At 40.1% G+C, this 10,317-nt stretch overlaps 3 protein-coding genes across 3 annotated transcripts; 2 read left to right on the plus strand and 1 right to left on the minus strand.

The window, feature by feature from the left end:
* The first annotated feature begins 10 nt into the window (after positions 1-10).
* On the plus strand, positions 11-5,426 carry slc37a4a (solute carrier family 37 member 4a). Its single transcript, XM_049726899.2, has 8 exons — positions 11-1,088; positions 1,201-1,433; positions 2,129-2,372; positions 3,155-3,313; positions 3,454-3,539; positions 4,034-4,147; positions 4,225-4,363; positions 4,957-5,426. The coding sequence occupies exons 1-8, from the start codon at positions 941-943 to the stop codon at positions 5,121-5,123; spliced, it is 1,290 nt and encodes a 429-aa protein (XP_049582856.1). The 5' UTR covers positions 11-940; the 3' UTR covers positions 5,124-5,426.
* A 39-nt stretch (positions 5,427-5,465) lies between these two features.
* Positions 5,466-6,821, minus strand: trappc4 (trafficking protein particle complex subunit 4). The gene is made up of 5 exons (XM_049726903.1): positions 6,608-6,821; positions 6,182-6,356; positions 6,002-6,105; positions 5,789-5,915; positions 5,466-5,683 (listed from the first exon to the last, which is right to left on the minus strand). The coding sequence occupies exons 1-5, from the start codon at positions 6,780-6,782 to the stop codon at positions 5,605-5,607; spliced, it is 660 nt and encodes a 219-aa protein (XP_049582860.1). The 5' UTR covers positions 6,783-6,821; the 3' UTR covers positions 5,466-5,604.
* A 117-nt stretch (positions 6,822-6,938) lies between these two features.
* rps25 (ribosomal protein S25) lies at positions 6,939-9,046 on the plus strand. The gene is made up of 5 exons (XM_049726905.2): positions 6,939-7,082; positions 7,627-7,716; positions 7,791-7,974; positions 8,811-8,909; positions 8,986-9,046. The coding sequence occupies exons 1-4, from the start codon at positions 7,080-7,082 to the stop codon at positions 8,903-8,905; spliced, it is 372 nt and encodes a 123-aa protein (XP_049582862.1). The 5' UTR covers positions 6,939-7,079; the 3' UTR covers positions 8,906-8,909; positions 8,986-9,046.
* The last annotated feature ends 1,271 nt before the right edge of the window (positions 9,047-10,317 follow it).

The raw sequence follows: 10,317 nt of genomic DNA on the forward strand, positions 1-10,317 counted from the left end.
CTCCTTTTAGATAGGAAAGTAAAGTAGAAAAAATCCGAAGAAGGGGCGGTCTTACACCCAAAGTGAAAACGAATGGATGAGTAAACTGAAAGATAAAAATCAAAGCTTTATGTTGTAGCGTTATTCACGAATATCGTATCATTGAGTTAAAAAAATACAAGAACGTCCACATTGGCTCGTTGTTATATTGCAACCTGGCATATGTTACCGGCGGCTTTTAATTCCTAACGACGTATTCGAAGCTATGTTAAAATGCATGTGTTGTTTTGTGTTACAAAAACGGATATTTACTCGACAGTTTTCTATAATTCTGTGCGTTTAGCGGTAAAGGTTGCCCAGTTGCAAACACGCTTCGCTGAGTGTCGACAAATAAGCGGCGGTGATTGGCTCATATGATGCGGAAACATCATAGCAACGAGAATTCATTGAGAAAAAATATTGTTCAAATCGATGCACACTAATATGAAAATAGTGGGGATAGAATCCCGTTTGATTTAGTAGTTTAAATTTAAAAAATTGCTATATGGTATTTTAAATAACAATTTTAAAGAAAAGTGAGAGTAAATTATTAACGTCATTAGTCCAAGGGTTCCATAACATCCCCAGTTGAGCAAACTGTAACATCGATCAAGGACATAGTTAAATCGGGATAATTATGCAAAACAGTGACAATATTGTTTTCAGGATTATTTTTTCACAACATACAACATACCGGACCTGTAAAACCCGCCCAAGAGGTCAGATTAAATCATTTGTGGTGTTTGGGAGTTGACCATTAACTTGTACAGATTGCAAACAGCCCTTAGTTGCAAGCAACAGCTGCTGCTACATCGATCCTGAAGCAAAGTTCACCGGCAGGCACCGTCTGCTGATCTCCTCTCTGAATTCTTTTTTCAAATATATTTATATAAATACCTTTTTTTTTTTTTTTTTTTACATCATGGGTAGAGCAAATTATGGCTACTATAGGAGCACTATATTTTTGGCCATGTTTGTTGGCTACACACTTTACTACTTCAACAGAAAAACATTCTCTTTTGTGATGCCTTCACTGATGCAGGAAATTGAACTGGACAAGGATGATCTGGGTATGCTTGATCATGTCACATTTGATTTATTTCTTTTATTTTGAACTACGACTACATCATGTTATGTTCATGTATTGCAACTTTGTGTTGTTTGTGTATTCTGCTTGCTCAGGCATGATAACCAGCAGTCAGTCTTTGGCCTACGCTATCAGTAAGTTCATCAGTGGAGTCCTTTCAGACCAGATCAGTGCCCGCTGGCTTTTCTCCATTGGATTGTTTTTGGTGGGAGGCATCAATGTGGTCTTTTCCTGGTCATCCACTGTGGCCGTATTCTCTGCCCTGTGGTTCCTCAACGGCTTGGGCCAGGGCTTCGGCTGGCCTCCCTGTGGCAGGGTGCTGCGCAAGGTAGCATAGCAACATTATACATTATTGGCACATGCTTTTGTATCTCCATCTTTTGCATTGACCATTTGCAATATACCCTGGCGGTACGCGTGCATGGTTTAATGAGATCCAAGAGTAAAAGAGCTCTTAAAGATAATACTCTATTATATCAAGTATTGACTAGGTTGTGTGTAAATTTTGATTGCATTATTTAGTTTACAAGGAAGAGTAAAATTATCAGAAACCGCTCTGATGTGTACAGCACTATGGAGCATTTCTAAATGCAACTACAATATAAAAGTTTTCCTTTTTGTGTATGCATTTTGACCATTTAAGTCTCAACATCCCCAGTTAAATTGGTGAATTAAAATTAATCCTCCAACAACATTATTCTAAAAGCTGCTTCGTCTGCATCTTTTCGATTGGCTCTAATTAGATTGGGCCCTATAATCGCTGAATCATTAAATGAAATCGATGTTTGTGCTTTTTTTTTTCCAATTTGTTGTACTAGGTAATTGTGGTCAATCTAAACCCTGAAAAGTAACTATTTCCCTAGCAACTGCAGTAAGTGGAAGAAGGAATACAATGAAAGCCATATTCTCAAAGTAGAAACAGGACAGGACAGCCAACAGCAGCATGGGAAGAAAGGCAGAAAAATGACTTCATTTGAGTCCATCACAGGAATGACATTGACAGCATTTCATCTTTCCTCTTAGTGGTTCGAGCCCTCTCAGTTCGGAACATGGTGGTCAATCCTGTCATGCAGCATGAATCTGGCTGGCAGCTTGGGCCCGATTATCGCCTCAGTGCTGGCCCAGAGTTACAGCTGGAGGACCATCCTGTGCATGTCCGGAATGATCTGTGTCGTACTCTCTTTCGTTTGCCTGTTGGTCATCAAAAATGAACCCAAGGACGTAGGGTTACCTAATGTTGAAGTGGCAGACAAGAAGAGCAAAGGGGGTGAGTTTACTGACTCGTTAACACTTCCATTACACGACTTCGAATGACCGGGAGTTAGTACACACAAAAGAAGACACAAAATGTTTTTTTTTTCTTTTAAAAAAAGATACTCCCTTGTGAAACCTTGTTTTCATGTCTTTGCATTGAGAGACATTTTGACGGTGGTCGAAACGGCAGCATTTTTGGCAACTTTCCAGGAAGTATTGGTTGAACTCAGTTGTAGAGCCCTTAATTTATTCGTGACTTTTTTCACACTGCGTGTGCCTCTTGTGACTAAAGGTTGACTCTTCTGCAGACTTTGTACCCTGCATATACCTCGGGTTCTCACATTCCCCTCATATGAAGGGGATTAGATTCGTCTTCTTGATTCATTTTCTATACCACTTGTCCCCACAGTTGCAGGTGTGCTGGAATTTATCCCAGCCGTCATCGGGCAGTAGGCGGGGGACACCCTAAACTGGTTGCCAACCAATTGCAGGGTACACAGAGACAAACAACCATTCACACTCTCACCTAGGGGCAATTTGGAGTGCTCAATCGGCCTACCAAGCATGTTTTTGGGATGTGGGAGGAAACTGGAGTGCCCGGAGAAAACCCTCGCAGGCATGGGGAGAACATGCAAACTCCACACAGGGAGGGCCGGAGGTGGAATCGAACCATCCTAACTTTGAGACGGCCATGTCAACCAGTGTGACACCGTGCCGCCACTAATTTGATTCAATGTATGTTATTATACCTTGCTTGCATTAATTTCCGTCTAATCCACCCTTTGTCTCCTTCAGAGTCTTCTAGCAATGAGAGCACCCTGTCTGAGTTCCTGCTCTCACCTTACCTGTGGCTCGTTTCCGTGTCCTATCTGGTGGTTTTTGGGGTGAAGACAGCCTGCACCGACTGGGGACAGCTGTTTCTCATTCAGGACAAAGGACAGTCTACGCTAATGGGTATGCAATATTGATGATAAGTGACATTCTACGTTATATAGGGACACTAGCATTGAAGACCAAATGGATAGGTTATGTAAGTACGGCATTTTCACCGTCCATGTGTTGTTTGTGTTGATTCCCTGCTTTCTTCTTCATAGGTAGCTCATACATGAGTGCGCTGGAGTTGGGAGGCCTTATAGGCAGCCTGGCAGCAGGTTATTTCTCTGACAAAGCTGTGGCCAAAGTGAGTTAGCAAGCCACACAGCCCAAACAATTTTGAATTTCTGTCCCATTATTTGTTTGATTTTGTACACAAAGATCAAATGGTTATTTTCTAATTGGTTGCCTAAATCCTTCAGCCCTCCTCCTGTACCAGTTTACATAACTGCACCGAATGTACGAAATGTATTCCTTTTGCCATTTAAAGTGATGCAAATATTTGATTGTTTTGCATCAGATTAAAACTGACCCGTATATTCATTTTCTATAATTTGGCACCAGCTCAGGGGTAACCTTAAAGAGGAAAAGTGCTATGGAATGTGAATTTGATGGTTCATTACAGTAGTATGTTTCTTTTGCAATCCACATTGCTGAGATATTGCAAACATTGCTGCTGGTTTGAGGTGTTAGTCTTCTATATGAGTGTAGGCGCAGGCACAATTTTTTTTTTTTTTCTCTCAAACCTGCCACATTTACCGTAAACTCACCTTCTGGACTGAATCTCCCTTCTCCTTACAGCAAGGCATAAAAACGTACGGCAATCCTCGCCATTATGTCCTGATCCTTATGATGACAGGAATGTTTGTGTCCATGTACCTGTTTAGAGTCACAGTCACTCCAGACAGCCCGAAGGTAATTGACGACACATCAGATATTGTGTGAGATCATGAGCGTAATTGGCTGGAATTCATGTCTCTTTGCATTTGAAGGTTTGGATACTCTTTTTGGGTGCTGTTTTTGGTTTCTCCTCCTACGGGCCGATATCCTTGTTTGGTGTGATCGCCAATGAGAGCGCTCCGTCCAACTACTGTGGGACATCTCATGCTATTGTGGCCCTCATGGCTAACAGTAAGTTTAGCACTATTGTATTTACATACTGTTAGGCTGTCATTTTTTTTATATAATGACCCTTATTCATTGCAGTCAATACAGATACTGTATAACTAAATAGGACACAGCAGGTTTGCACAAATACAAACCTTATTTTCACAAAACTTAGTTGCGGAATAGTTCATGAAGGAGCACCCTATTTCAGATCAACAATTTTATATCAATCTGTTATGGTTTTTATTTGGCTAAATGGTGTATATATACTTTTTTACTTTACAATTACAGTCAATATAGTACCATTCGAACCATCCAACACTTTGAATTAGATTGGCACCGCCTGACTGTTCTTTATCTTCTATTAACCAGAAGTCGCCTGCTAGCTAACAAACAAACCCATTTAAGCTAAACATTTTTATTCATTATTCAGCATCTGTTCTCCTTTGTGGCTTTAGTTATATTTGATTTTATGACTGCTAGAACAACTTTTCTAAATGTGCACAAAGCATCGTACATGCTGAATTTGTTAACTCTCCACAACTAAACTTGAATGTTTCGGTTTGAAATGCTTTTGATAAGAAACAACCGGTAAGCAACGATTGTTTCTTCCTTAGTCGGTGGCTTCCTCTCTGGGCTTCCATTCAGCACCATTGCCAAACATCATGGCTGGGAAATGGCCTTCTGGGTTGCAGAGATTTTCTGCGGCATCACAGTTGTCTGCTTCTTCCTGCTTCGTAACATCCGCTCTAAGATGGGTCACGTATCTAAGAAATCAGACTAAGACATGCTAATTTCCCTCAAAGAGATAAATATGAAGCCTTCGTTGTATTACCCTGTTTTTTAAACACATTTTTATACTCGCCATGTTATTTTCTGCATGCAAAATGAAGCTGGGGATGAAGCTGGGACATGCTTTTATCCAAAAACTGCTACACTCAATTTAACTATACATTTATCTTAACTTCAACTTTGGAGTTCCTACCAGAGAGGAGTCGACTCAAGCAGCTAACTATTTTAATAACAGAAACTAGTCTTAATATTTTCAACCTTTTATAAAATAAAAAATCAAGACTTGAATAAATAATTGTGGCCTTCGGTGTTATGAGTTACCTTGCAAACAAACTTAACAATTGAAATATTGAGTTTAATAAAATTTACCCAAAAAATATATGTACAGTGTAGTCATTGTATCCTTAATTGGACACATCAAACAACCACAATTTACAAACCAACAAAAAACTAATGTTTGATTATTTTCTGCTTCATGATCCAGCTCCAAAGTTACCAGCCTTCTCTGCAACCTCCAGTGCACTTTTTAAGTTCTGATCAAATAGTTCACACCTGGAAACACAAAATTGAAACACTGTGAACATTAACACTCACAACGCGTACAAACATTTTTCCAGGTTGTATTGCCGCAAAAAGCTTAAACATGGCCAAGTGTACCTGATAGGCATTTCCAGTGAGTAGAATGGATTCTTTAGTGCAAAGTCTGCATAAATCTCATATATTTTTCTCAAAAGAGCATCAATGCCGGCTTGTCGCGGGTCCGCCAGCACTATGAATTTTATTCCTGAAAGGATACAGAGGTTCAGTTTTATACAGAAGGTAACCTGAAAGTTTTTTTTTAACTGGTAGGATAACAGATTCATGCGCCACCTGTAAGAGTCTGGAAACAATGGAGTTTGAACACGTCCGTTTCCAGCATCTCAATCCCTGAACTTCCAACCTCTGGAGACAGCTGTGATCCAATAGCAAACAACCTGGCAAAAACTTGGAAACGTTAACCTGTGAGTCAATAATGAATGTTGCCAATCATAATGAATGAGCGTGACTTACGAATGGAACATAGAGGCCAGCATAAGTTTTTCATTGGAGCTGAGCCGAGCCCTTCCGAATCGAATTGACACTGGATAGTTGGACGGATCTTTTAAGTATTCCAGAATGTCCTTCCCATCTGCTGTACTCTTTCCCATCACATCAATCCCATTAATGGAGAGAACTGCATGGCCCACTGGGAGCGGAAAGAAATGGAATTAGACCAAATGGACAGACGACAAATCAACAATGTTTTGTATCTGGGTGTAATGGCATAAGTTTGAGCAACATAATGCATTAGTAACATAATACACTGTATTTTACGCCATTATTCAGTGAAATATAACAGTGGCATATCGCTAATTCCGTAATTTAGATTCAAATTCAAACCCACGTTTACTAAAATACATTGGACTGTATGGGCTAACAGAATGCTAATGGCATTACCTTTGATTCCGTCCCTTTGCCCAAACGACACGACCACTTTCTCGTCGTGATGCTTAAGGACCAAATCTAAAGGGTAACTAAACGTCTTTTCGGCCTCCGCTCTCGGCACATAGTTGTCATATTGATAAATTAAACCTCCAGCCTTGTTGACTACATACACACTGAAGATCACCATTTTTGCGGCGTCTGACAGCAGTGGTCACGTGACGGTAAAACGTCCGGGTGGTTATTTTTTAACTTATTTAATTTAATTTACGTTTTATTTTTCACCATGGTTTATTTTTAGTATGATGATTATTAGAAAACGTGGTTCTTGTGCTGAGAATTATTGGTCTTCAGTATTGGGAAAACCGGGATCACAAAAATAACTCAAATTCCCATAATCCCCTCCTCCACTTCCGCATATACGGGTTGCCAAAGAGCGTTTCGCAGGGGCCTACTTCCTTTCGCTCCGACATCTTGACGAGGAAACATGGTGAGGACGGCTAGCAAGCACTTTTGCGAGTTAACATGAACAAAATCACACGCATCTATGCCTTCCGCTGACAAATGAACAGTCGGAATATACTGCGAAAATAGTGTTATTAATGACTTATTAGTAAAACGAAAGCAAACGTTCTAACAAAGTTAGCACACGCCACTTAGCTTACATGCTAATACTGCCACGCTTTCGTAGTGCTCGTGAGCGAGGTAGCCTAGCAATGCAATTGCCCCAATGATGAATCCTGTACTCGTAATTGTCATGACCATAAATGGAACTATTAGTTGATGAATATTTAAACCTTTCGCTTACTGTATGTTTTGAGTGTTTTGATGCTCCAGGGATACCAACAAGGCCTTTCCATGCCGGTGATGTGCTAAATTCCGCGTTCGCCTCAATCAGCAACTTAATGTATTTTAAATTATTTATTAAAACCAAACAAGTTTGTGTTTCGCATAATTACATGACATCATTGCATATAGCAAACCTGACAAATGTTGACATGTGATGGGTCTAACTGACCTTCCTCCCTTTTCAGCCTCCCAAGACTGATAAGAAAAAGGACACTGGCAAGTCCAAGAAGGACAAGGACCCAGTTAACAAGTCTGGAGGCAAAGCCAAGAAAAAGGTATTGACTCATTGTGAAGTTATGTTTTATTGTTTATTCTGCTAAGACTTAATATGTTTGGTGTGTTTGAGCAGAAGTGGTCCAAAGGAAAAGTGAGGGACAAGCTGAACAACCTGATCCTCTTCGACAAGGCCACCTACGAAAAGCTGTACAAAGAAGTTCCCAACTACAAGCTTATCACACCTGCCGTTGTGTCAGAGAGGCTGAAGATCCGTGGCTCCTTGGCCAGGAACGCCCTGCAGGAACTGCTTACTAAAGGTGAACTTACCACGTGATTATTATTATTTATTTATTTTAATTTCAGCTGAAAAATTGAAAGGCCAAAGGAGCAGCAATGAACATCTAAAACAGTAGTAACTCAAAATGTGACCATCTATTAAGATGTGCTGGTCAGTCTACAATTTAAAATTTTACATGAAAAATTCCCATTCATAATTTTTTTGTGCAAATTGCATCATTGTTGAAACTGGTATTTCTCAAATGTAACTAAAACTTGTTTAAAAGTGTAAGCTTTTTTTTATTTTTTATCATAGGCATACAAGTAAAGACTGAAATGAGGTTTAGTGATGGGAACTGATGTCACAGATGGCATTTTTACAAAATTTGTGTGGCGTGAAATTTAACTGAACCCAAGTTGTGGAGGAACTCGAAATTTAGGAACTTTCAACTAGGACTGTTCCACAGTAGGACATCTTTAGAATGTGTATGCTTGTTAAACCATGGGGGATCTAGCGCTTCCAAGTTTTTCTGTTTACAAATTGAATGTGCACCCCCCTCAGTGCTGAGAACAGTGTAGGTACGATTAGATTGTTACATTCTGTTTTTATCGCAGTCATTAAAACTAAAAATTGGATTCAAGGTAATGATCACTGTCGCGTTTTCCACAAAACTGTAGCGAAATGTCAAATTTTTACAAGAGCACTTTATTGGCTGTGTCCGACTACTTAAACTTTGCCGGAGTCCTTTTGCACTCCCATTTGCTCAGGATACATTTGTAGGTGGCAGTTGAAATCGATGCTCACATGCTCTACATACTCGAAACATCTAAATGAAGCTAAAGAGTTTAAATGCGTGTGTGCGCTGTGTTGTTACAGGCATGATCAAGCTCGTGTCTAAGCACAGAGCCCAGCTCATCTACACGCGTAACACCAAGGGCGGAGATGAGGAGGCAGCTGCTGAGAAAGCATAATCAGGTGACATCTATAAAAAGGATGCCCAAATGTTTTCATTCTAGAGCTTCCTCTCACCTGTCATTGTTCTTTTTTTCAGGTTCTCTCATTTCCTTTGATGTGCTCTTTGTAATGGAAGTTAAATAAAATGTAAAGACAAAGCTTTGACTCTTTTATTTGGATGGATGGAAAATCACACTCAATACTGCAAACAAGAACATTTCATGGCTGTTAGGATTCTCTCGTGGTCATGCGCCAAGGAAGCATTCTGATCTTCTCACTCAGACCATCTCCACTCGCTAAATGTTTCTTACTTTGTAATGCTATCCTATGGCACACAGGGGACATCCAGTGGTCTTGTTTTAGTTCATGTTGGATCATTTCTAACTCGGTGCCTCTTTGGAGTTCCTTTCTCTGCTGTTATCCTTTTAAAGCCACAGGCAGTGAAACACTATAAGATATTAATAAGCTGTATCACCAAATGAGAAAAAAAGGTCTTTATTATATAGAAGCACAAAGCCTTTGTTGATATCTCAGTTATTATCAATATTTTATCTATTATTTTTTATGTGAGGCGGCTCGGTGGCGCACTGGGTAGCACGTCCGCCTCACAGTTAGGAGGGTGCGGGTTCGATTCCACCTCCAGCCCTCCCTGTGTGGAGTTTGCATGTTCTCCCCGGGCCCGCGTGGGTTTTCTCCGGGCACTCCGGTTTCCTCCCACATTCCAAAAACATGCTTGGTAGGCCGATTGAAGACTCCAAATAGTCCCCAGGTGTGAGTGTGAGTGCGATTGGTTGTCTGTCTCTGTGTGCCCTGCGATTGGCTGGCAACCAGTTCAGGGTGTCCCCCACCTACTGCCCGATGACGGCTGGGATAGGCTCCAGCACACCGGCGACCCCCGTGGGGACTAAGCGGTTCAGAAAATGGATGGATGGATGGATTTTTTATGTATATTTTTAATATAATTTATTTTAAGTATATTTTATTTTTATATTAAGTAAATCTCCATTTGACAAACGAGCTTGCGGGTGAGGAGTTGCCATCGCAACAGTTAAAACGCTGTTCTCGTTAGAAATGCCAGAATAGACTCATGATGATTTTTAAGGTCAAATAATGATTGCTTTAATAGCATGGTACTAATTTTGATAATAAAGATTAACAAATTGCAAGACAAGATAAAGACCATGTTTTGTTACAAAAAAGTAGCATTTTTGTATTTTTATACACAACTGCTGTTTAAAATACTTGCGAAGGATCTTATTGAGAAAGCCATGATGAACATAAGTGTATGAATGAAAACGGATATAAAGATTAAATATGGCCCCAAAAGTTTACGTCTGAGTGCTAATCTGTCACATACGTACAGTCAGACCTCAATTAATAGCAATTATGATGCGTGCCGGTCCAACTGTTATTTTGCAAAGAAATAGCA

The sequence above is a fragment of the Syngnathus scovelli genome, chromosome 7, assembly GCF_024217435.2.
Source record: "Syngnathus scovelli strain Florida chromosome 7, RoL_Ssco_1.2, whole genome shotgun sequence".
Taxonomy (NCBI): Eukaryota; Metazoa; Chordata; class Actinopteri; order Syngnathiformes; family Syngnathidae; genus Syngnathus; species Syngnathus scovelli.